The sequence below is a fragment of the Carlito syrichta genome, unplaced genomic scaffold (assembly GCF_000164805.1).
Source record: "Carlito syrichta isolate Samal-C Ts95f unplaced genomic scaffold, Tarsius_syrichta-2.0.1 Scaffold106285, whole genome shotgun sequence".
Lineage (NCBI taxonomy): Eukaryota > Metazoa > Chordata > Mammalia > Primates > Tarsiidae > Carlito > Carlito syrichta.
This window is the reverse complement of record NW_007050381.1, coordinates 27,267-52,750: the sequence shown is the minus strand read 5'-3', so window position 1 is coordinate 52,750 and position 25,484 is coordinate 27,267. Positions and strand designations below refer to the sequence as shown.

At 47.8% G+C, this 25,484-nt stretch overlaps 1 protein-coding gene across 1 annotated transcript; it reads left to right on the top strand.

The window, feature by feature from the left end:
• The first annotated feature begins 1,701 nt into the window (after positions 1–1,701).
• On the top strand, positions 1,702–24,643 carry PILRA (paired immunoglobin like type 2 receptor alpha). Its single transcript, XM_008067101.2, has 10 exons — positions 1,702–1,708; positions 2,126–2,252; positions 2,669–2,726; positions 4,061–4,154; positions 4,462–4,849; positions 14,100–14,113; positions 22,894–22,909; positions 23,970–24,019; positions 24,242–24,273; positions 24,440–24,643. Exons 1-10 carry the CDS (start codon positions 1,702–1,704, stop codon positions 24,551–24,553), a joined length of 900 nt encoding a protein of 299 aa, XP_008065292.1. The 3' UTR covers positions 24,554–24,643.
• Positions 24,644–25,484: the final 841 nt, after the last annotated feature.

Here is a 25,484-nt window from a genome sequence, read left to right as displayed (position 1 = left end):
GCGTAAACAATCAGGTCATCTAGCCAGGCTTGGTGGCTCAGCCTGTAATCCCAGCACTTTGGGAGACTGAGGTGAGTGGATTGCCTGAGCCCACAGGTTCGAGATCCGCCTGGGCAGCTTGGTGAGATGTCATCTCTACAATCAAAAATCCAAAATTAGCCAGGAGTGGTAGTGCACGCCTGTAGTTCCAGCTACTTGGAAGGCTGAGGTGGAAGGATCCTGGAGCCGAGCAGGTCAAGGCTGCGGTGGCTGGGAGCGGCCACTGCACTCCAGTCTGGGCGACAGAGTGAGACTCTAACTCCAAAAAAAAAAAAATCAGGTCATCTGTGAACAAAGACAGCTTTACTCCTTCCGTTCCAATCAGGATGCCTTTTGTCTCAGTCGTTGTATCCTGGGATTTTAACTTATGGAGTGATGATACAGATGGGCTAAAGCCTTTGAAAGAAGATTTTTGTTACTTACATTTGCCGAGAGGAGGGGGCATACCATGCCACACAGGGCCACACGGGAAGCACTATGTGGGTCAGGAGGCAGGAAGGAGCCACTGGAAAGCACAAGCCACAGCTTTTATGGTATTTTCTCTGGGAAAAGCAAGGCAGGGCAGGAGAAACACGCCGGGATTCGCTGGTTTCATACATCTGGCAGGCTTTCAGGCAGAGGAGCTGGCCCTGGTGCCAGGCCCACGGTTGCTTAAGAGCAAGAAAAATGTTGGCTTGGTGTGTAAGGGTTAGGACAATGGAGGTGCTTCAGTCCTGGTGTGCTTGCCTATGAAAGGCAAATTCTCTGAGAACTGACTAGCCCTGGCCAGGCACAGTGGCTCACGCCTGTAATCCCAGCACTTTGGGAGTCCAAGGCAAGAGGGTTGCCTGAGTCCAGGAGTTCGAGACCAGCCTGGGCAACACGGTGAGGTCTTGTCTCTACAGTAAATTTAAAACTTAGCCAGGTGTGGTGGCTCTTGCCTGTAGTTCCGGCTCCTCAGGAGGCTGAGGCAGAAGGATCCTCTGAGCCCAAGAGGTCAAGGCTGTGGTGAGCCATAATCGTGCTGCTGTACTCCAGCCTGGAGGACAGACTGAGACTACAACTCAAAAAAAACCCACAATTGACTAGCCCTGGAGTCAGTGAGACACAGATGCCAGATTCTAAGAATGCAGAAAATAAAGAAATATAGGCCGGGCGTGGTAGCTCACGCCTATAATCCCAGCACATTGGGAAGTCAAGGTGAGAGGATTCCCTAAGCCCATGGGTTCAAGACCAGCCTGGGCAACTTGTCGAGGTCTCATCTCCACAATAAATAAAAAAATTAGCTGAGTGTGGTGCCACATGCCTGTAGTTCCAGTTCCTCGGAAGACTAAGTCAGAAGGATCCCCTGAGCCCAGCAGGTTGAGGCTCTGGTGGCTGTGAGGATGGCACTGCACTCCAGCCTGGGCAACAGAGTGAGACTCCAATTCAAAAAAAAAAAGAAAAGAAAAATAAATATAGACTTTATCATTGACCCTGGGATGAATGGACACCAAATACACCAACACAGAATCTAAGAAAACATGGGACACATTTCTTTTCTGGCCTTAAAGCACTGACTGGAACCTCCAGTACAGTGAAGAGATGCAGCGAGAGCAACGTCTCTGCCTTCTTCCGCTCTTAGGGGGAAAGCAGGAACCGGGTGGCGTGCCCAAGGCTCTAGGGGCCAGGACAGGGACGGGCATGGCCGGTGAGGAAAGAACGGGTAGCGGAGAAACCAGGGGCATCTGAGGCAGCGGCTCTCCAACTGTGGCGCAGGGTCCTCCCCCACGACCCCACCCGCTCCTGAACACCCTGTGTCCTACCCTCCCCCATGGCCACCCGCCGGGCCAAGGCGCTGCATTTAGGTTCTGTCCTCCTCTGAACCACAGAACCCCATTCCTTCCCACCCTCCTCCTCTAGGTAGCTCAGCAGGGTCTCCTCCAAACCACGGGGCCGTCCAACCTCCCAAAAGCCCCTGGGTGAGGGAGCCACAGCTCCAGGCTGACTCCCAGGCCCTGTCACCACTGTTGAGGGAAGGGAGGAGGAACAAGCCCGGGAGACCCCAGGGAGATCCCACCAGGCCCAGGGCCCTGAAAATGGCATGAATGTGCTCCTTGCATCTTAGACCACGCGTGGCAGCATGTGCCCCGTGAAAGCTACCCAGAGGCTGTTTTTGAAAGTCCTCTGGGCCCCCAGCTGCCGGTGGTGCCCTGGTGGGGGTTGAGCCCCCTTCTTGGGCGCCAGGCCAACAGGTGCCTTTCCAGCCAGGTCCCACAGCTCCCGGGGCGAGGCGGGAATGGAACCAAGGGTCAGTCCTCAGGCGGGGCAGGCCGTACTCTCAAGGCCCTGGCCGGACACCCTTGTTCTCTGCTGGGACCAATTCAGGCCAACACCCCATGACTCAGCTTGCCCGAGAATAAAGTGGAGATAACGTGTCTGCCACAGAATGTTGTGAAGCTGAGAATGAGGTGTTGAGGGCTTGGCTCAGATAAAGGGGTTCTGTGAACATGGGGAACCAGTTGTTCTCAGGCCTGTGAGGAGCGAAGTAAAAGCAGATGCAGGGGGAGGGTGGGGCCGCCTGGGTGGCCCTGGGGAGGACAGAAGAGATTGCTGGAAAGAGGGAAGCAATAGAAAAGGGAAGCCTGTCTCTGCTTGCTTCTACCTCCAGAAGACTGACGCCACTTCCTCTGGTGGAACCACAGCTTTCTGACACCGTGGTCCACTCAGTAAGCAGCTGCCACCTCATCCTGGGGAGGGATGGGCAGAGCCCCCTAGGAAATGAGCCCTGGGGGTCCCCAAACCTCCCAGCCCCCAATCTCTCGCCCATTCGCCACCAGGCAAGGCTGGCAGTTCCCTCCAGGGGAGACGGTCCCGGGGACTGTGTGAGGGTTCCTCACTGCTGCTCATGTCCCACTCAGTCTAAGGAAGGTTCTGGATAAGCCAGGGGTTCTCACCTCTGGGGCTTTATGAAAATAAACCTCCCGGGTTTACGACCTGAGTTTCTGTCCTCAGAGGCTGAGGCCTAGGCCTGGGTTCCCCCACGCCGTCAGCCAAGGCTTCTACTCACAGTGGGGGCTCCATGGACGCAGCAGGACTGTATTTCCAGGACGGGGCCACCACTGGAGAGTCACCTGGCCCGGGGCAAGAATTCCTAAGCCTCAGTTTCTTCCTCTGTAGGGTGGTGAGGGCAGAGGCAACCCTGCAGACCCCGTCTTGTGCTCTGGGAGTTGGGGCGTGGCCTCCTGAAGAACCACTCGCTGGGTAGGCGGGACTGTCAGCCCACCCTCACCCCTTACCTACAGGAAGGACGCGGTCCCTGCACCAAGGGAACAGGCAGTGTGGGAGGGAACGGCCAGGAGACTCCCTAGGAGCCCCTGTCTGGCAGAGAGAGAGCAAACTGGGGGGTTTTCCTGCTGAGGCTGGAGGCTGGAGGTGTGTGGCTCCCATCATCTCTCTCCTGGCTTTTGATCTCTAAAAGCCAGATCAAGGTGGATGGCTGGGCAGAGACTCATGCCTGCTTTTCCTCTGGCTGCCACAGCCTGCACTAGTGCTGAACAGATTTCTCCTGAAATGAGAGCGAGATGGAGTTTGGGAGAAACTCAGAGAATGAGAGAACAGGGGAGAGAAAAACAGTAAGACTGAATGAGGTAGGGAGAAGGGCAGGAGAGAGGGAGAGAGAGAGAGAAACTAAGAGACAGAGAGAGAGCGCGTCTCCACAGAAGATGCTGAGAGAGCGGCAAGGTAGGGAGTCCTGCTGGGAGAGGGGAGGTTCCAGCCAGACGAGGTCAGGCCCAGGCCTCTCGGTGGGGAGACGGAACCGGGGGGCCTGTGCGCAGAGCTCACTTGCCCCTGACTCCAAGGGAGGGCCTTTTGCAATGCTGGAAAAGAAGAAGCCCGTCTGAGAAAGGAAGTGCCGGTCACTCTGAAGGCGTGGAGGTTCGGGGAGGGCTCCCACGCTCCTCCGGCCTCTGAGGCAGCCTGACCCTGCCGCCCGGACGCCTCCCCGACTCCGGTGAACCCCCAGACGCCCCCCACAGGGCCTCCCCTCCTGCCTCGACAGCTCCGCCTGCCCCTGGCTGCCCTGGAGGTCGGCACGGCCATGGCTTGGCCCCTGCTGCTGCTGTCCCTGCTGCCGTCCCTGGCGCTGCAGGCGGGTGAGTGCCCAGGACGCCCGGGTGGGGGCTCTGCCCAACCGCGGGAGGGGCCGCCAGGGGGGCAATGGCTGGGCATCGGGAGGGGGGTCTGTTGGAGGAGCCGGCCGAGCCTCCCACCCAGCCACCGAGGGGCTGGTCCACAGGGGTGGGCTCACCCATCCCTTCAGCCTCTCGCCTCCCAATGCCCAGGCCACGGGGTCAGTCCTACCAACTGTCACGTGCCGGCCAGGAGGCCCAGGTGTGTCTCCTCCTTGTCCCCCCGGGTGGCTTCAGAGTCTCCGTTCCCTCTCCTCCCTCCCTCCTCCAGGTGGCTCAGCAGTATCTCCTGGAGACTACGGGATCAACCAACCCAAACACCTCTCAGCCCCTGTGGGTGGCTCCATCGAAATCCCCTTCTCCTTCTATCATCCCTGGGAGTTAGCCGAGGATCCCAAAGTGGCTATATCCTGGAGACGGGGGCACTTCCACGGGGAGTTCTTCTACAACACGACCCCACGCTTCACCCACAAGGATTTCAAGAACCGGCTCCGTCTGAACTGGACACAGGGTCAGGAGAGCGGCTCCCTCAGGATCCGGAACCTGCGGAGGGAGGACCAGACTGTGTATTTCTGCCGAGTCCATCTGAACACAAAGACCGAAGGCAGGCAGACATGGCAGATCATCGAAGGGACCAACCTCACCATCACCGACGGTGAGTCCAGACGCCGGCACCCTCCTCGCACCCTCCGCGGAGGCTTTTGCTGAGCCCTGGGGTCTCCACCGCCTCAGGCCCCCCTCCTTCTGACCCCTCAGACCTCTCCTGACTCCCTGGCTCCTCCCAGGACTCTTCCAACTTCACTCTTGTCTTCCCCTTGACCGTTCTCAAACCCGAGTGGACCATGCCCCTCCCCCGCCTCCGGACCCAGCCCCATCCCTCTCCTCAGCCCTCAGCACTGCCAGACCCTCCAGCTGTCCTCCACTCTGGTCCCAGCTGGGGCTCCAGCCTGCTCGCCACCTGCCCTCGCCCGTGTCCTCAGGTGGTGTCGACCGCTGCGGCTGCGGCGGGCCTCCTGTCCCGGGTCTGTGTGTGGAGTCCCTGTGGGCACCTCCGGGTGAACACCATACTCGTGTCTCCCCACCGTCACGATCTCACTCCGGAACACACAGCGGGGTCCAGCGGACGGGCCTAGGCGTCCTCCCCGGGTGATGCTCCATCACATCTCACACTTCCTTCTCCCTGTTTCTCCCCCGACTCCTCCGCTGCACCAGTCTCATCTCCTTCCCGTCTCCCTCTCCTGCCTCCACCCTCTTCACCCCCCTGCCTCTTGGCCCCCTCGACCACTCTCCACGCAAGCCCCTGTGCTCTTCCGGCCACGTTGTCCCTGCTCCCCACCCTGATCTTGCCGCTCTGTCCTTGGCCACTGAGAGGCGCCTCTCCGCAGCGGCAACCACAGCGGCTCTCCCTCACTCAGTGCGTACCACGGCCCCAGTAAATAACCTTGTGTGCACTGCCCTGTGATAACCGTGGGCACTGCTATTGTCTTCATTTTCTAGACAGGGAAACTGAGGCTAGCAGAGCCTAAATGCCTGCCGCAGTCACACTAATGTTGCAAATGGGATTTTAAAGAGAACCTAACCGCAGCACTTTCTCCACCATTAGCTACACAGCCTCGCCTATCAAGTTGGTCATACTGTTTGTCAACCGGCTTTTTAGTCTAATAATGTGTTGTATTAATAGGTTTTCCTGTATAGTCAGAATTTGAACCTAGGTTAATCTGTATCCAGAGGTGGGGGGTTCTCGCCCAGGTTCAGGCAATAAGGGGTACACTGTACAAAATGATTTAAACTGAACATTGATTGAGTGGGTTTGCTTTTTCTAAAAAACTTGCACCGGCAATTCTAAACCATGTCAGTGATACATCACGCCTCCCTGGTGGGAAGGATACTCTCACTGCCTCTGCCCCATCTTAACCACTGTGCTGTTTTAGAGCAACGGTTCCACACCTGAACTAAGCAAGACAGCCTGGGACTTCTGTGTCCCGGCCCACCCACACGTTTCCTTCCCTGGCCTGTTCTGAGAGTGTTTGGTTCTTCTCAGTCCCTCTTTCCCTTTCCCTGATTCTCCTTGCTTTTCTTACTTCTCCATTTCAGTTAGATTTATGAGTTTTTTCACTAATGAATTATGTTTGCAATTGACATTAGTTTTTTTATATAATTTTTTTTGTAACCAAATCTAACCATATTCTCCTTTGTAATTTTTCTTTTTTTTAATCTCTAAGCACAAAAACCCTACCTCCCACTAGAGGTTGAAAATATTTACATGTGCCTTCTTACTTTTTTTCTATGTTTTATATGATTTGAGTTCTTCCACAACAAAACTCTTTAATGTAGTAAGAATTTATTTTAGCATACAGCATGAAGTAAACAACTAAATTTATATCAAGCAATTAATCAATTCTCCTAACTCCATTTATTGAATTTTTTTTCTACTTCTCTATTGATACAGTAAACCTGGTTTTTAAGTTCTTTTTTATAATAGCATTCATTCCTGGTCAGTCAGTTGTGTTCCACTGATCTGTTTTTTCTTATATCAGTACACATTGTTTTAGTGATTGTAACTTTATCACATGTTTCAAAGCCGATAAGACTATTTCCGTCTTAACTACATTACTCCTTCCTCAAAAACTTAATTATTGTTGCCCACCTATTTCTTCATATAAATGTCAGAATAAATTTATCAAATCCTGAAAAAACATTCACTGGGATTTTTAAAATCACAATTGCTATGAACCTATAAAGCAATGGGCAGAAACTGAAATCAGTCTAATACAATATCTTCTCACCCAAGAAGGGGTCCTATTTTGTATCCCCCTTGGGAGTATTCTGCTAAAGATTATGTAAATGTCTTATAGGATTTTTTCTCTATATATTCTGTATTTTTATTAGTAAAGTACAATATCTTTTAAAATTTTTATAATTGTCATTATAAAAATAATGCATAAGTCTGGCCAAGATGGTGGGTTATATACACACATTTACCTCCACTCCCTCCCTAAATCTACTAAAATGATAGCAACAGGAATTTTTAAAGAAAGAAATCCTTAAGAACAAAAAATATGGCACTGGGTGTACAAAAACAAAATTTGGGAAGGTAGAAACAGACTAATGGAACTGACTCTGGAGACAAGGGCAGCTAAACTCTAAGCCAGTGGCAGGGAAACCCGGAAGAGTGGCGATTTACACTGCAGACTCCCTTAATGGTTCGGTAATGCCAACCCCGAGCACCCCTGAAAATGAGAGTGAAGATGGGTCTAAGAATCAGAGGACACTGAAAATCTCCTTCAAAGGCATGAAACCTCCCTTCCCCATTCCCCTGCACTAGCCAAAGACAGGAGGTCTGCTTTCCAGAACAGATAAACCAGAGGGACTCTGGAGGGAGCACCCTAGACATAGCTGGCAAGGAGTTTGGGGTCCGGTCCTCACATCAAACCCCTGCACTGAGCACTGTACCCTGGCCTCAGCTGTACCTAGGAAGCCCAGAGCTAGAGTTCCCATTTTAAAATATGATTAAATGAAACAAAAAAAGCTTCTCATGAAATGCAGAGAGCAAAACAAACATGAAAAAAAGGTGGCGGGGAGGACCTGGAAGAAACAAAAACAATTCAAGGAGAATAAAAGTTTAAAATAAAAAATTCAGCCGGGCTCGGTGGCTCAGCCTGTAATCCCACGCCTTTGGGAGGCTGAGGTGAGTGGCTTGCCTGAGCCCGCGGGTTCGAGACCCGCCTGGGCAACTTGGTGAGACCTCATCTCTACAATAAATCACGCATGGTAGCGCGTGCCTGTAATTCCGGCTACTCAGAAGACTGAGGTAGAAGGATCGCCAGAGCCCAGTGGGTTGAGGCTGCGGTGGCGGGGAGCGGCCACTGCACTCCAGTCTGGGCGACGGAGTGAAACTCCAACTCAAAATAAATAAATAAATAAAATAAAATAAAATAAAAAATTATCTTCTATTCGGGAAGTTAAGAGACCTTAGGCATGTGACAAGAAAAGGTGCTTTACAAAGGACCTTGTCAAACACAAAAAGAGCTCTTGGAAATATAAGATATAATAGCAAAAGTGGAAAATTCCATACAGGAATTGAAAGATAAAGTTTGCAAAAACGTCCCAGAAGACAGAACAAAAAGGTCAAAGGCTTAGAAACTGTAGCAGCCCCCCAAAAGATATGTCCACATCCTAATCCCCAGAATGTGTTAATATCATCGTATAAGGCAAAAGATCGAATATGACCTTACATGGTCACAGATGTGATTCAATTAAGGATTTTGAGGTAAAGAGGTTATCCAGGATTATCTGGGTGGTCCCTAAATGCCTTCACAAGTATCCTTATAAGAGAAGCAGAGGGAGACTTGGCCCAGATGGAAGAGAAGGCGGTGTGACCACAGAGGCAGATATTGGAATGAAGCGGTCACAAGTCAAGGGATGCCTGCAGCCACTGGCTGGAAGAGGCAGCAGATTCTCCCCTAAAGCTTCCAGAGGGAATACACCTCAGCTGACACCTTAATTTTGAACTCTGGCCTCCAGAACTGTGAGAAAACAAACTTCTGTTAGTTTATATCATCTCATTTGTGGTCATGTGTTACAGCAACCTAGAAAAGTAATACAGAAATGGTAAGAAAATTAAAGGCTCCAACCTCTGAATAGCGGGAGTTCCAGAAACACAGAAGAAAGAAGGCCGTGGGGAAGAGAGTGTCAGAAATAATGCAGCAATTTTCCAGAACGAAAGAACCCAGTAAAATGGGCAAAAAAAAAGAGACCTATATCAGGGGACAACACCACAAAATTTCAAAACACTAGGGGTAGAAAGATCCACACGATTTCCAAGGAGGAAAGAAACTGGACATAGATTCAGGGACTAGAAGGGTTGTTGCTGTCTCGATATCAACACCAGAAGATGGAAAATAACGGTCGAATGCCTTGAAATCCCTAGGGAAAGTTATTTAATTCATTCACTTAACAATTATTGACTGAGTGCCTCCTTTACGTCAGGTGATAATTTGAACACAGGGGAAACAGACATTAAAATAAAACAAAAATACACCCAACAGTGGAATTTACTTTTTTTTTTGAATCAGGGTCTCTGTCTCCCAGGCTGGAGTGCAGTGGCATGATCACGGCTTACCACAGCCTCAGCTTCCTGGGCTCAGTCAATCCTTCCCGAGTAGCTGGGACTATAGCACACACCACACCTGGCTAATTTTTTTTTTTTTAATTTTGTAGAGCAGAGTGAGTCTCGCTGTCTTGCTGTTCTCAAACTCCTGTGCTCAAGCCTCCCAAAGTGCTGGGATTACAGGCATGAGCCACTGCACGTGGCAGAATTTACTTTTAGTTGTGGGAATAAATAAATGAATAAATTATGTACATGTGTGTCAGGTGATGGTGAAAAGAGAAAAGAAAAGTAAAGCAGAATAAGTGGGAAAGAGATTGCTAAAGGTGTTACTTTATACAGATGGAACAGGGGCTGGGTGTGGTAGCCGATGCTTATAAGACTTCCACTCAAAAGCAAAAGATAAAATCTAAAAACGGAACAAGGAAGACCTCTGTGGCATTAGGCAGAGTTCAGCAGAAAACAGTCATTCGAGTGTGGTCACCAGGGAGACTTTCGAGTCAGGCACAGTTTAGGAAATGAATCAGAGATGAGGAGATACCCAGAGACCTCCAACAGGCCTGAGGAGCAAGGGGAGGGGACCCAAAGAGAACCAAAACGTGGACGAGGAGCTGTGGCCTCTAGAGAGATACAGTCAACGTGCCCACCAGGAGGCGGCCTGGAAATGAATGCCTGGACCTGTTCTCTCACCCCTCCATCTCACCCCTGCCAGTGGCTCCCGTTGGCCATTGATTAGGAAACCAGAGGGCAAGAGAGGCAGCTCCGAAGGTACAAATCAGGGCAGAGAAGAGCTGGGAAGTGCATCTGGAGAAGCCAACAGAAAGATCTAGCCCAGGCACAGATCTGCAGGACGTGAGGGAGAGGCTGGGAGAACGTTCCAGTAAAGTGGGACAAGTGTGGCTGAAGCAGAGGGAAGAGGCAGAGGTTGGCAGGAGGTGGGTCAGATCCCGTGTGGCTTTGAAAGCCTTGGAAACAACTCTCACTTTCACTCAGTGCGATGGAAGCTCAGGGTTTTTTCTGCAGAGGAGTGCTGAGATCTGATTTACACTTTAAAAGGATCCCTCTGGAGAAAAAAAAACACAACAAACTCTAGGTAAGTGAGGTCAGAAGCAGGGAGACCAGTGAGAGATGATGTGGCTTGGCTTAGAGTAAGTAGAATGAGGGCAATGGAGGAGGCGAGAAGTGGCCAAAATTGGAGATATATACATAAAACCGGTTTTTGGATTTTTTTTTTTGAGTTGGAGTCTCACTCCGTCGCCCAGGATGGAGTGCAGGGGCATGCTCACAGCCAACCCAGCATCCACCTCCTGGGCTCAGGCAATCCTTCCGCCTCAGCCTTCCAGTAGCCAGAACTACAGGCACACACTACCCCACCTGGCCAATTTTTTTATTTATTGTAGAGATGAGGTCTCATCAAGTGGCCCAGGCTGTTCTCGAACCGTGGGTCTCCCAAAGTGCTGGGATTATAGGCTTGAGCCACCGCACCCGGTCTGGTTATATTTTTAAGACAGAGGAAACAGGATTTTCAGAAGGAATGGATGAGGGGATGCGAGAGACCCAAGGAGGACCCTAAAGTCCTTGACCTGAGCATCTTCAAGGCTAGAGATGCCACACACTGAGGGTGGGAAATAGGGAGGAACAGGTTTGGGAGGAAATCGAGATCTCTGTTTTAGACCTCTTAAGTTCAAGCTGTTACTAGACATAAGAATTAAGGCATGAGGAGGCCATAAAATATGAGTCTAGTGTGCAGGGGGGACGTTGGCTGGATATATGCATTTGGGAGCAATCAGAATGTCACTGGTATTTAACGTCACAGACTAGACGAGATCATCTGAGAAGTGAGCATGGGTAGAGAAGAGGTCCTGGGACTAATCTCTGTCTTCAGGGTTGGGAAGATAAAGAGGAATCAACAGAGAAGACGGAGAAGGAGCTGAGAGCTGAGAGAACCAGAGGAGAGTGGTGTCCCAGAAAACAAGTGAAGGACTCATTTCATGAAAGGGGGAGTACCCAATGCTGAAAAGTGGAGTAAGGTGAAAAAAATGGTGGTGTAAGATCTAAATTCCCAACTTCAACAGCAGGAAGTAAATAGATATCACCTTAAACAACCAAATCAAACAGCAGTATACGCATGGTCTTTAGAAGTTAGTGCCAAAAGGTATAGCTAAAGTTGCTGCAAATAGTTGCCTCTGAGGAATGGGAAGGGAGTGAGAAGGCGTGCGCTGCGGGGCGGCTGTCTAATAAGCTGTGTGAAATCTGTTGACTCTAAATTATGTGCTTATACAAGTTTGATTTTTAAAATGATAAATTCAAAAACTAATAAAAGTACTGGTAATACTTGCACATAATTTTAAAAGTTCCAACAATGCAGAAGGGAGTCAAATGAAAAGTAATATTCCCTCTATCCACTTTCTCTCTCCAGTCACTGCTACTTTCTGTGGAAATGTTCTCTCACAGATGTAAGTATGTACCACAAAGAGAAAGTACATTCTCTTCTGCCCTACAACTTGCTATTTTTTCTTAAAATAACTGAAATACCTTTCATTTCAGTATATATACATCTATCACTTTTTTTTTTTTTTTGAGTTGGAGTCTCACTCCGTCACCCAGGCTGGAGTGCAATGGCACGCTCACGGCCACCCCAGCACCGACCTGCTGGGCTGTGGCGATCCTTCTGCCTCAGCCTTCCAAGTAGCTTGGAATCTTAATGAAAGTTAGTTCTTTAATAGCATTCTCAATTTCTTCTTTGTCTACTGATCAGTTCAAGTATACTACTTCTTAAATCAATTTTTTAAATGCTTGTTTCCAAAAAATCACCCATTTCACAGAGATTTTTAAGTTTATCAACCTACAGTTGAGCATATACTTACTCATGATTTCAACAGACTCTTTTTTGTTGTTAGATGTGCTCTTTTTGTCTATCTTCTTGTTCATTTCTCTTTTAAATAAGCAGTTACAGCATTTACTGTGCCTTTTGCTATCTGTTCTCTAATAAATGTATTCTTGCATAGCTTTTCATTACTCTCACTCACTCTTGAGTTTCCTGGGGGCTGGCTCCTCCCTGCTTTTGGTACTTCTTTCTTTGTAAATTAAATATTTTGTTCATTTAAAAACTTTATCCCTATTTTAAATAATAAAAGCATTTCATACTATGAATTTAGATGAGCGGGTAGCTTTAGTCCTGTTCCAAGGTTCTTTTTCTAATTATGTTACTCTCATTTTTATTTTCTAAACAGTATGTTATTAACTATTTTGTTTGGTTAAGCAGTTTTTAAATTTTTTTAATCCTCCGTTGAGAGATAATATTTACACTTTAATTTCCAGTAAGACTGGATGAAGATTTTGGTCCACATTAACATGAAGATTTCATTGGAGTTTGATTTTTTTTCCCTGTGGCTGAGTGGAATGCAAACTTTTTGGTTAAAACTTTGTTTTTAGTTGTAGTCGCATTCTGTCACCCAGGCTGGAGGGCAACGGCATGCTCACGCCACCCCAGCATCGACCCGCCTCAGCCTTCCAAGTAGCTGAAACCACAGGCATGTGCTTCCACACCAGGCTAATTTTTTTTGCTTATTGTAGAGACGAGGTCTCACCATGTTGCCCAGGCTGATCTCGAGCCTGTGGGTTCAGGTAAGCCTCTCGCCTCAGCCTCCCAAAGTGCTGGGATTACAGGCTTGAGCCACCGCACCTGACCAACCATGTCAACTTTTTTTTCTCTTTTAATTTTTTTTATTTTGAAGATGTGGGGTACAATTCAGGGTTAGGTATACAAATGTTCATGATGCAGGTACCCTTGTTGATGAGGTGATGTCAACTTTTTAATGGTGTATAAATATCTACAAAGAAGGCATAATCTGTTTATAGGACCTAAAGGCCAAAATATATTAATTTAGCCTTAAAGATATATTTCCAAGATTCACTAGGTGCCTTATAGATGTTTTCTGACTTATTAAAACAATCCTGCAAAGGGACACATACCGTACTCTTCCACTTACGTGAGGCACCTAGAGTAGTTAAATTCCTATAGATGGAAGGTAGAATGGTGCCTGAGAGGGGCCAGGGAGACAGGGGGAGGGGGAGTTGTTTAAGGGTCACAGAGTTCCATCCAGGAAGAGGAAAAAGCACTGGAGCTGGATAGTGGTGGTGATCGCACAGCAGTGTAGAAAGTTCTTAATGCCTCTGAACTGTACACTTAGAAACGGCTAAGATGATATATTTAATGTTAACCATGTTAACAGCAACTAATAAAATGTAATCCTGTGACTTAGTTATCCCAATCTGTGAGCAGGGAAATGTGGTTCTGAGGTCACCCTGTGGAGGAGAGTCAGGATTTAAACTGGGTTGTCTGGATGGTGAGCCTTGAGCATTCTACCGGGTTACTCCCTGCCCTGGTGAGCTGCTTAAGGGCAGCTCCCCGATCCCCAGTATCCTCCCAACTTACAAAACAAGATGCCACACTTGCACCCAGATACCCTCGCACTTCCAAAGTGAACTCTGCTCGTTTCTCATCTCTCCCCAGCCGTCAAGCCCACCACTAAGCAGCCCACCACAGCAGCCACCACCCAGAGCCCCACCAATATGGCCACTACAGTAACCACCACTGGCCTCAATTTCACAGGGAGTGCAGGGTCCCTGCCCCTGAGCCTGGAGAGTACAGTTGGAGTGGCAGTGGCTGCTGCTGTGCTTATAACCATGATTGTGGGACTAATGATCTACCTCGTGTGGAAGAAAAGAAAAGGTAAGTGTCCAGTATCCACCCTCTCCCCGAGCTTTCCAACTGGGGGTTTCTCAGAATCTGCCTGCAGCAGAAAAACCAAAGGTGGTTCTTAAAAATGCAGATCTGCCAGGCACAGGGACTCACACCTCAATCCTAGCACTTTGGGAGGCCAAGGCAAGAGGCTTGCCTGAGCCCAGGGATTTGAGACAGCAAGACCTCGTCTCTACAAAAATCAAAAAGATTAGACAAGTGTGGCAGCCCATGCCTGTAGTCCCAACTAGTCGGAAAGCTGAGGCAGAAGGATCGCCTGAGTTCAGCAGGTCCAGGCTGGGATAGCTGTGATCGTGCCACTGCTCCCCAGCCTGGGCGACAGAGTGAGACAAAGACCCCAAAATGAATGAATGAATGAATGAATGCAGACCCTTGTTGTTTTCCCCTCAAACCCACCAAGTCAGACTCTGAGGTCTGTGCCTGGGAATCTGTGTTTTTGAAAGGCTCCTCTGCTGGGCTCGGTGGCTCAGCCTGTACTCCCATGCCTTTGGGAGGCTGAGGTGAGTGGATTGCCTGAGCCCATGGGTTCAAAACCCGCCTGGGCAGGTGAGACCTCATCTCTACAATAAAATCAAAAAATTAGCCGGGCGTGGTAGCACGCGCCTGTAATTCCAGCTACTTAGAAAGCTGAGGCGGAAGGATCGCCAGAGCCCAGCAGGTCGCGGCTGTGGTGGCCAGGAGAGGCCACTGCACTCCAGTCTGGGCAACAGAGTGAGACTCCAACTCAAAAAAAAAAAAGAAAGGCTCCTCAAGCGAGGTCTGTGCAGGAGAAGCTTGAGAACCACCAGTCCTTCCCCCCACAATCAGACTGTTTCGGGTTCTCTCTTGACTTGGTCACATCTCGCCATTCTTCACCTTTTTGTTCACGGGGAGGGGAGGGCCTGCTCTGAAAAAGGAGAGAGAGAATGGAAGGGAGAAGTTAGCTCAGCAAACCCTGGGCAACTGCCCACCTGCCGGGGTCTGGCTGGAAACTGGAGATGCAAAAGTAGGTAAAGCATAGACTCTGCCTTGATGGAGCTCGATTACGGAAGTGGGGAGAGTGTCGGTTGCCTCAAGAGCAAATTGCTTCATTGAGAAAGAGCTACGGGAGCATGTAAGAAGGTGGGCAGGGCCGGGCTCGGTGGCTCAGCCTGTAATCCCGCGCCTTTGGGAGACCGAGGTGAGTGGATTGCCTGAGCCCGTGGGTTCGAGACCTGCCTGAGCAACTTGGCGAGACCTCATCTCTACAATAAATCAAAAAATGAGCCGGGCGTGGTAGCGTGCACCTGTAATTCCGGCTACTCGGAAGGCTGAGGCAGAAGGATCACCGGAGCCCAGCAGGTCAAGGCTGCGGTGGCCGGGAGTGGCCACTGCACTCCAGTCTGAGCCACAGAGTGAGACTCCCACTCAAAAAAAAAAAAAAAAAGAAAGAAAGAAAAGAAGGTGGGCAGGAAGAAGAGGTAGCCAGGGAGGACTTCCCCGAGGAAGTGACACTTGCAACAGCCTCAGAGAATAAAAAGAATTAGCCAGGCACGTGGTGAAGGCGGTGCAGTGGTCACTGGCTCTCCTTCTGGGTCGAGGAAATCTTTCCAGGAGCAGCAGGAAGCTCAGTGCTAGTGGAGCCAACGGGAGACGAGAGAAGAGGCCCCTGGAAATCGCACTCGAGAGCCTCTGTTCCCAGGGGCAACGCAGAAGCCGCAAGGGGGCGACATCATCTCCCTGGGGCCCATCCAGCAATCGGTATGGGGGGGGCGTGGGCCAGGTCAGTCTAATGCAGAGGCAGCGCCGAGGGAGGGAAAGGGCCAGATCCTGGAAAAGGCTAGAAGTGAAAACCCTTGAGACTTGACTGTGAGACTGATGGAGGGGCGAGGGAGCAGGAACAAGCCCATGTTTCAACCTGGTGGGTGAGGCTGTGATGAAACCAAGTGAGAAATAGAAATAGAAGAGAAGACCATGCTTGCGAGGCAAAGAGGACCCTTTGGTTTGGGATATATTCTATTTGAAAATCTTGTGTAGCATCTGAGTAGAGCTGTCCATCAGAAGTTGGGGTGTATGTCTCTACAAAAAGATTAAAAATAATTAGCCAAGCGTGGTGGCCTGTGCCTCTAGTCCCAGCTACTCGGGAGGCTGAGGTGGAGGGATTGCCTAGAAGGTCAGGTAGAGGCTGCAGTGAGATGTGACCATGCCACTGCATTCCAGCCTGGGCGACAAAGACTCTGACTCAAAACTTTAAAAAGGGAAAAAAAGCCGGGCTCGGTGGCTCAGCCTGTAATCCCAGCACTTTGGGAGGCTGAGGTGAGTGGATTCCATGAGCCTGCGGGTTCGAGACCCGCCTGGGCAACTTGGTAAGACCTCATCTATACATAAATCAAAAAATTAGCCAGGTGTGGTAGCACGCGCCTGTAGTTCCAGCTGCTTGGAAGGCTGAGGCGGAAGGATCGCCTGAGCCCAGCAGGTCGAGGCTGTGGTGGCCGGGAGCGGCCACTGCACGCCAGTCTGGGTGACAGAGTGAGACTCCAACTCAATAAAAAAATAAAAAAATAAAAAAAATAAAAAAGGGAAAAAAGAATTTGGGATGTATGCCTTTACAACTCAAGAGAAAGGACAAGCCTAGAAGCACTAATTAGTTATACCCCAATATCCTCCAAAATTGATCAGAAATTACCTTAAAGAAAATCTGTGATGAAAGGCGATTCGCCCTATCAGATATTAAAGTTCAGAGGTGAAAGCATAGAGAACAGGCTGCCTGCAATGCTGGCTTCACCCCCCGACTAGGGACACTTTAGCACGATGGTACGAATGCTGCGTGTCTCAACTTCCGCATGGGAAGAGGACGATAACAACAGGACGTGTGAGGTTATCCTAATGACAAACATGATACATTCAGAATAGACCCTAGCACGGCATATGCACCACAGGAGCATTGACACTCATTAAACAATGATCATTCAAATGATGCAATACCAGCATACACAGGTAAACCAGTGGAAGAAAAGAGAAAATTCTAAATATAGCAGTATTAAAGCACACCCACATACGCAAGAATTTAGTCGGTCAAAAAGTATTATTTCTGATCAATGGAGAAAGATGGGTAATTCAAATATATGGCTTGGGAACTACTGGGGAAATATTTCCATTTCCCAAAATATGCACCAAAATAAATTCCACAGAGATCAAAGATTTAAATGAGGAAAAAAATAACCTAGTAACCTAGTACTGGAAGAAGATATGAGATTGTTTTATAACCATAATGGAGATAATCTCCCTCAATATGATAAAACCCAGCAGGCATGGATTTTTAAAATTTATAAATTAATCTATATTATAATGTTTTAATTCTGCAGAGTGGTTGTCTCCTAAGAATGAGGAAGAGGGTCAGGGAATTTAAGAGAAAGTTTGACATAGTCACTGAGGAAATGGAAAGTGGGGTTGAAAGATGCGACTCAGATGAGAAACCATAAATCCATAAAAGCCTCGTTATATGTTAGTATATACTGACTGTGTTTTTCCTGAGTTTTCAACCCTTCAGGTTTTAAAAGCTTAGTGATTTGTGTTGGTTAGGAATGGTTTTCAGCTACTACCACCAGGGACCAGAGATAACAGGGCTTAAATGAGGCAGAGTCAGGGCTTTTTTCTTCTAATAAAAGGATTTGGAAGAAAATAGCAGAGAACACTATTCTTAAGCACTCAGGCCTCTACCTTTCTGATCCACCATTCTTGATACTGGCTTCTGTCTTCAAGTTTGGTCCGAGGCAGCTGGAAATATTCCAGCTATTTTTTCTGGGTTTCTGGCAGGAAAGAAGGAAGAAAGGAGGGGGGGAAATGCTATTCTCCAGCTGTCTGCTCCCTTCTAAAGAGCCTTCCTGAAAGTCCTAACCACAACTTCTGCCTGTATCTTATTGGCTAGAATTTAGTCATGCATCCCACAGCTATCTGTAGGAGGGACCCTCCTACTCTAAATAAAATCAGTTTTCTGTAACTGAGTAAGAAGAACTGGGAAGATATTGGATAAGCAAATTGTATTCCCTGTCATAGGATACACCCAGGATTAGAGATTTGCCAGCTAGCTGTGGCACAATAACAGGGGAACATGGGTGGTGTTGGAGCTGGTGAGAAAGCATGAATGGAGAATAGCAGGGTCCTCAAGAAGCTTGGATAATGACAGTATATTATCAAGAGAATAGAGTTCAATGAGGTCAAAGAACAGGTATAGTGGAATAACTACAAAAGACAGCTGGAATACTTCCAAACTTACTCTATGAGGCCAGCATCACCATGATACCAAAGCCAGACAAAGACACTACTAGAGAAACTACAGACCAATGTCTCTGATAAACGCTGATGTAAAAACCTTCAACAAAATACTAGTAAGCCAAATTTAACACTACATCAAAAGAATTATATACCATGACCAAGTGGTAGTTATTCCTGGAATTTAAGGATAGTCCAACATATGAAGATCAATCAGTGCAATGTACCACAGTAACAGAATGAAGGACAAAACCATGTGATCATCTCAATTGACACAGAAAAAACTTTGGACAGGATTTATCACTCTTTCATGAAAAAACGCTCAACAAACCAGGAATAGAAGGAAAGTACCTTAACATAATTAAGGCCATTTATGAAAAGCCCACAGTTAATATCATTAAATGCTGAAAGACTGGAAGCTTTTCCTCTAAGGTAAGTAACAAGGCAAGGATGCAATGCTCACTCTCACTACTTCTATTCAACACAGTATTGGAAATCCCAGCCAGAGGACTTAGGCAAAGAACAAAAAAGACATCTAAATTGGAAAGGAAGAAGTCAAATGATCTCTGTTTGCAGGTGACATGATCTTATATGTAGAAAACTTTAAATATTCCACACAAAAAACCCAACAACAATCTGTTAGAACTAATGAACTGAGCAAAGTTGCAGGATACAAATTCAACACAAAAAAAATCAACAGAAAAATCCATTTCTATATACTACTAATGACCAATTTTCAAAGAAATTAAGAAAATTATATTTATAATAAATCAAAAAATAAATAAATACTTAGGAATAAATCTAGCCAATAAGGTTAAGACTTCTACATTGAAAACCAGTAAACACTGCTGAAAGAAGTTAAAAATACAAATAAATGATAAGACATCCTGTGCTCATAGGTTGAAAGAATCAGTATTGTTCAAATGTCTATACAACCTGAAATAATCTATAGATTTAATGCATTCCCTAGAAATCCAAACATGTTTTGCAGAAATAGAAAAATTCATATGAAATTTCAAGGTTCCCCCAAATAACCAAAACAATCTAGAGAAAGAAAAAGAAATAACTCACATTTCCTGATTTCAAACAAATTACAAACCTCCAGTAATCAGAACAATATGGTACTAGCATAAATATAGATAAATAGACCAATGGAATAGAGAGCCCAGAAATAAACTCTTGTTTATATGGTCAAATGATTTTTGACACGGGTGCCAAGAAACACTCAATGCAGAAATGACAGTCTCTTCAACAAAATGGTACTGAGAAAATTGAATATCCATATGCCAAATAATGAAATTGGATCCTTATCTTACACCATAGACAAAATTTAACTCCAAATGGATTAGAGACCTAAATGTAAGACCCCAAACCATAAAGCTTCTAGAAGAAAACATGGGGAAAAGCTTTACAACACTGGATTTCACAATAATTTCTTGGATATGACACCAAAAAAGCACAGGCAAAAAAAGAAAAAATAAATAAGACTACTTCAAACTTAGACACGTTTTTAAAACAAAGGACACAATCAACATAATAAAAAGAAGAGCTATAGGATGGGAGACAATATTTGCAAATCATATATCTGATAAGGGGTTAATATTCAGAATATATAAACACTCCGACAACTCTACAACAACAACAAAAAATCAACCCAGTTTTAAAATGGGCAGTGGGCCAGGCATGAGAGAATTGCTGCCTAGGAATTTGAGACCAGTCTAGGCAACACAGCAAGACCTCATCTCTACAAAAAATTTAAAAATTAACCCAGTGTGGTGGCCCACGCCCATCATCCCAGCTACTCAGGAGGCTGAGGCAGAAGAATCACCTGAGCCCAAGAGTACCAGGCTGTGGTGAGCCAGGATCATGTCACTACACTCTAGCCTGGGCGACAAAGTAAGACCTCGACTCAAAAAAAAAAAAAAAAAAGAGGCAATGGATTTTAACAGAAATTTCTCCAAGGATGATGTATGCTATAGTCTGAATTTGTCTCCCCAAATTCATGTGTTGGAAATTTAATCCCCAGTGCAACATCTGAGAAGGAGGATATCTTGGGAAGCGTTTAGGTCATGAGGGCCACGAGGGCTCTGCCACACTGATGGATTAACGCTATCAGAAACAGGAATTTGGAGAGTGGGTTCACTCTCCTCTGACCTTCTGCCATGTGAAAATACAGTCTTCCTCCCCTCTAGAAGATGGAGTACAGAGGCCTTCACCAGATTCTGGAGCCCTCATCTTGGACTGCTTAGCCTCTACAGCTGTGAGAAATAGATTTCAGTTCTTTATAAATTACTCAGTCTCAAGTATTCTCTTACAGCAGCATAAAACAGACTAAGACAGCCGGGCTTGGTGGCTCAGCCTGTAATCCCACCACTTTGGGAGGCTGAGGCGAGTGGATTGCCTGAGCCCATGGGTTCAAGACCCACCTAGGCAACTTGGCGAGACCTCATCTCTACAAAAAATCAAAAATGAGCCGGGCGTGGTAGCGCACACCTGTGGTTCTAGCTACTTGGAAGGATCGCCGGAGGCCAGCAGGTCGACGCTGGTGGTGGTCATGAGTGTGCCACTGCACTCAGCCTGGGCTACAGAGTGAGCCTCCAATTAAAAAAAAAAACCAAAAAACAAAAAAAAAACACAGACTAAGACAACATACGAGTGGCCAAAACAAGCAAATACAAAGAAATTCCACATCATTAATCATCAGAGAAATGCAAATCAAAACCACAATGGGATATCACCTTACACTAATTAGGAAAACTACTATTTAAAAAATAAGTGCACAAGCCGGGCTCGGTGGCTCAGCCTGTAATCCCGCACCTTTGGGAGGCTGAGGTGAGTGGATTGCCTGAGCCCGCGGGTTCGAGACCCGCCTGGGCAGGCGAGACCTCATCTCTACAATAAATCAAAAAAATTAGCCGGGCATGGCAGCATGCGCCTGTAGTTCCAGCTACTTGGAAGGCTGAGGCTGAAGGATCACCAGAGCCCAGCAGGTTGAGGCTGCCGTGGCCGGGAGTGGCCACTGCACTCCAGTCTGGGCGACAGTGAAACTCCAACTCAAAAAAAAAAAAAAAAAAGTGCACAAATGACAAATGTTGGCAAGAATATGGAGAAATTCAAAGCTTAAAAAAAATAATTAAAACCAGAACTACCATACGATCCAGCAATCCCATTTCTGGACATATATCTAAAATAATTGAAAACAGGGTCCTGAAGAGATATTTGTACACCCACATTGACAGCAGTATTATTCATAATAGCCAACAGGTAGAAGGAACCCACATGTCCATCAATGAATGAATGAACAAACAAAATGTGGTTTATACATATAATGGAATATGTATACAGCCTTTAAAACATTTATATTGTTGACACATGCAACAATATGAATGAACCTTGAGAACATTGTGCTAAGTGAAGCCAGTCACAAAAAGACAAATACTTTATGATTTTACTTATATGAGGTAACTAGAGTAGTGAAATTAATAGAAACAGAAAGTAGGATGGTGATATAGAGGCTGTGGGAGAAGGGAAAGGGAAATTCTTTAACAGATATAGTTTCAGTTTTGCAAGATGGAAAAGTTCTGAGGATCTATTTCACAACAGTGTGAAAATACTTAACACTACCAAACCATACACTTAGAAATGGTTAATATGGTGATTTCTAGCTGTTTTTTTTTTTTCTTATAACAATTCAGATGAAGGAAACTTGTTAAAGTTGCAAAAAGAGAAGAGAGAAGCAGAAGACAGTTGTAGCACGAAAATAATACTTGTGTTTTCTTTAATAAAGCTTTTTAACCACTAAAAAAAGAAAAAGAAAGAGAAAATGTTACTTCCAGCTAATATTTCAGAGTTCCCAGTCCCAAAGGTTAAAAAAAAAAGTCCAGAGATGGCCTAGTGGCATGGAAGTTGGAGGCCCCTGGACTTGGTGAGCCGTGAGTCTTGAGTCCGAGGGTGTCTCTGTGGGTGCTGAGATTCCCAGATGATGCTGGATGGTGGAGAATGTCTATGAACCAGGGCTAAATGCTTGGGAAGTGTGGCAGGGAGAGTCCAGAGGGCTGGACAAGGACCCAGCGCAGAGGGTGGGGCAGCCGGTTTCGAGTGAGGGATCGGTCAGAGGGGAAGGACGGATGGTCCGGCGATGGCAACGGAAGTCTCAACACATGCAAAGGTGGTTCCAACCATGAGGCGCCCACGCCTGCAGACACAGCTGCCACGCAGAAGGAAAGCACAAGCAGCTGTTGGCGTGAGGATGTGGAGTACGTGGTGGGCGTGGGTGTCAAGAGGAGGCGGGAGAGGGAGGTGGAAGGAGCCAGGTTGGGTTGAGAAGGGAACTCAGGGAAGGGAGAAGGAAGCAGAGAGAGAGAGTTGAGATGAGGGAGTGACAGGATTTGCCGTAGAGGACAACAGGGAGGACAGATGTGGGGGCCTCAGAGTGCCGGTTGAGTCCCAGGCCCTTCCCTGGTGGGCCCTGGCAGTCCTGCTCTGTCCTGCAAAGAAGGTCTCAGCCTAGGGTGCGGCAGTGAAGGTGGATGCAGAAATGCCATCTCTGTGAATGTCACACTGACAGGCTGTTGGTCCTCCTACAGGTCGGCAGACTGGAGCCAAAACCCCAGCCAGGTGAGTGCCTGTCCTCTCCAAGGAGTGGCGGGGAAGGGGCTGGGCGGGAAACAGGAAATGTCCTTCCAAGAAACCCAAAGCCAAGTCTGCCACAGCCCCTCTTGCAGCCCCAGCTTATCCATTCGTGTCCTCCCTTGTCTGTCGGGCCAGACTCTTGACCCCTCGGGTTCTGCCCCCTAAAAAGAAGAACAGTGGCCCCCGGGGTCCAGCATGAACCTTAGAGAGTCTCCTTTCCAGAGTGTCTCCCTTGTGTCTTTCTCCTGTAGCCTCTGCCCTTTTATCCTGTTTCTGAGCTTTTTCTGCTGTTCATCTCCCTCCTGGACACATCCAGCTCTTCCATATTTCACCCTGTCCTTTTTGCTCTCCACTCCGTGGGCCCTGCCTCCTGCTGAATGTGCCTGGGGCCACAGGGCTTCCTCTGCCTTCAGCAGCTCCTCTCGGTGCCTGTCTTTGCTCAGAACCTGCTTCCCAGCCTCAGCCCCCCTCTCCTCTCCCGGTTCCACCAACCTTTCCCTTTCCGGGCTCTTCCTCTCCACCCTCCCACCGCTGGCCTCTTCTCCTGCCCTTCCTGGCCCTCGCCACAGGTTTCCTTCAGAAGGAAGCCTCTCCCCTGGGCTCTCTCCTGCCCCAGCGTTGGCGAGCTACTCTTCCTCTGGTCCCTCGCAGGACGCTTCCCCTTCCAGGCACCACGCCTGAGCACCTGCCCAGAGGACCCACACTTCTCTGAACTGGTTTTCTTCTCCCGGTTTTTGCCAAGGCAGCGCCAGCAGACAGCAGGGGCTGGCCCTTCCTAGTTCTCCTGTGTTCCTCTCCAGGACATGCAGCTTCCCCAGAAAAATGTACCTCCTTCAGCACGGAGGGACCCCTGCTGGGCCACATCACAAACTGCCTCTAATTCTTCTTCCAGGTGGCCTCCTTCTGAGAGCCTGAAGCCGGCACATTCATCCTGCTGAGTAGGTCAGGACAGGTTGCAGAGGTTGCAGAGCATTCCTCAAAGAGAAACAACCAGACTTTACTGTCCAGCCTCTAATACCTTTGCCATCCCCTTTTTCCCATACAGGGAAGACTCCCAAAACATGGAAGAGAAATATGAGAGTACTGGGAATAAAGGTAAGTGTTTCCCGCCAGCACATCCCAGTTTTCACCCGTGGCCCTTCCCTACGCCGCAAACACTCCCCTCCTAGGTGTGTGCCCTCCTCGGTATCTCCCTTCTTTCCCATTCCCCAGCCCATCCCATGCCCTCAGGTGACCCTCATAGTAGATGACCTCACTACTGGAGCCCCCTACCCATCTCGACTCTGGTTGATCTCAGTACACCCTTTTTTCTCCTAGGACAACACCCAGACCCCAAGCTGCAACCCAAGGTGAGCAGTGAGACTAGGCTCTGAGGGAACTAAAGGGAAACCTGGAGCAGGTGGGGTAAAAGGAAGCACTGTGGTGTGGACAGGACACTCAACGCAGCTTTGCCGTTAAGACGGGGACAACTCTGCCTCCACTGCCTAACCCCCTTCTCTTCCGGTTCTCGCTCAGGCTGACGGCATCGTCTACGCCTCCCTTGATCTCTCCGGCTCCTCCTCACCTCCCAGCCACCAGAGCCTTGGGAGTCCCCAGCAAGAGACCCTATACTCTGTTTTAAAGGCCTAACCGGTGGCCTGAATGATAAGGCTGAGCAAGATGAAGCACACCTGCGATCCCAGCGACTTGCGAGGCTGAGGCAAGGAAAAGCGCTTGAGCCCAGGAGTACGAGGCCAGTCGTCTCTAATTTAAAGAATAATAATAAAACAAAATCTTAAAAAACATTGTCTTCAAAATTTTACAAATTGCATCCATTAAAGTATACAGAAAAAGAAAAAAAATAAAGACTGAACGATGGCCTCCTCAAGGTAAGCTATGCTTCCAACAGGAAGGATCACAGCTGCCAACAATGAGGCCAGATGCAAACAGCTCCAGAGGTCAGCAGGTGTTGAAGGCTACCAGGAACTGATACAGAGGCATCTACTCCAATTACCTCTTCACGTTCTTAGCCCTTGCCCACAAAAAATAAGTATCCCCCCGAATTTGCCTGAATATAGGTAAGGAGAAAGCTGGTGTCACCTTCAACCGCTGTCCCTCCCACCAAAACTGAACTCTAATAACAACTCATACCCAAGATCCCTTCTCTAGTACCTTTTTCAGTACTTTTTTCCCTCAGACCAGGGAACATAAATCCCCACACACCGGTAGCCAGCTCAGAACCCAGTGTCTGAACCCCATATCCAACCAGAATCTTCCCTTATATAATAACTAACAGGTATTGTATTTAGTGCTTTACATGCATCACCTCATTTAACATCAACAACCCTACGAGATAAATGATGTACTTATCTGCGGCATGAAAATCAGAACCAGAAGGGTTGGCATGCTTTTCCCAAGGATATGAGAGGTAGCTAGCAAGTAGCTGAGCCAGGATTCGAACTCCAATCTGCCCTTCTGGATGTCCTCCCAAGACTGCAGTCTCACACCAGAAACAATGATGCGTGCCACAGTGACTCAGAGCAGGAGGGAAAGATGCCGAAAGGAAGCATGTGATCACAGA

What these genes read in the sequence shown, in the direction of transcription:
- PILRA (XM_008067101.2), top strand. An exon ending in CTTGGGCGCCAGGCCAACAG is followed by an intron (nt 2,253 to 2,668) that starts GTGCCTTTCCAG and finishes TTCTACCTCCAG; the next exon opens with AAGACTGACGCCACTTCCTC. An exon ending in TGAGAGTACTGGGAATAAAG is followed by an intron (nt 24,020 to 24,241) that starts GTAAGTGTTTCC and finishes TTTTTCTCCTAG; the next exon opens with GACAACACCCAGACCCCAAG.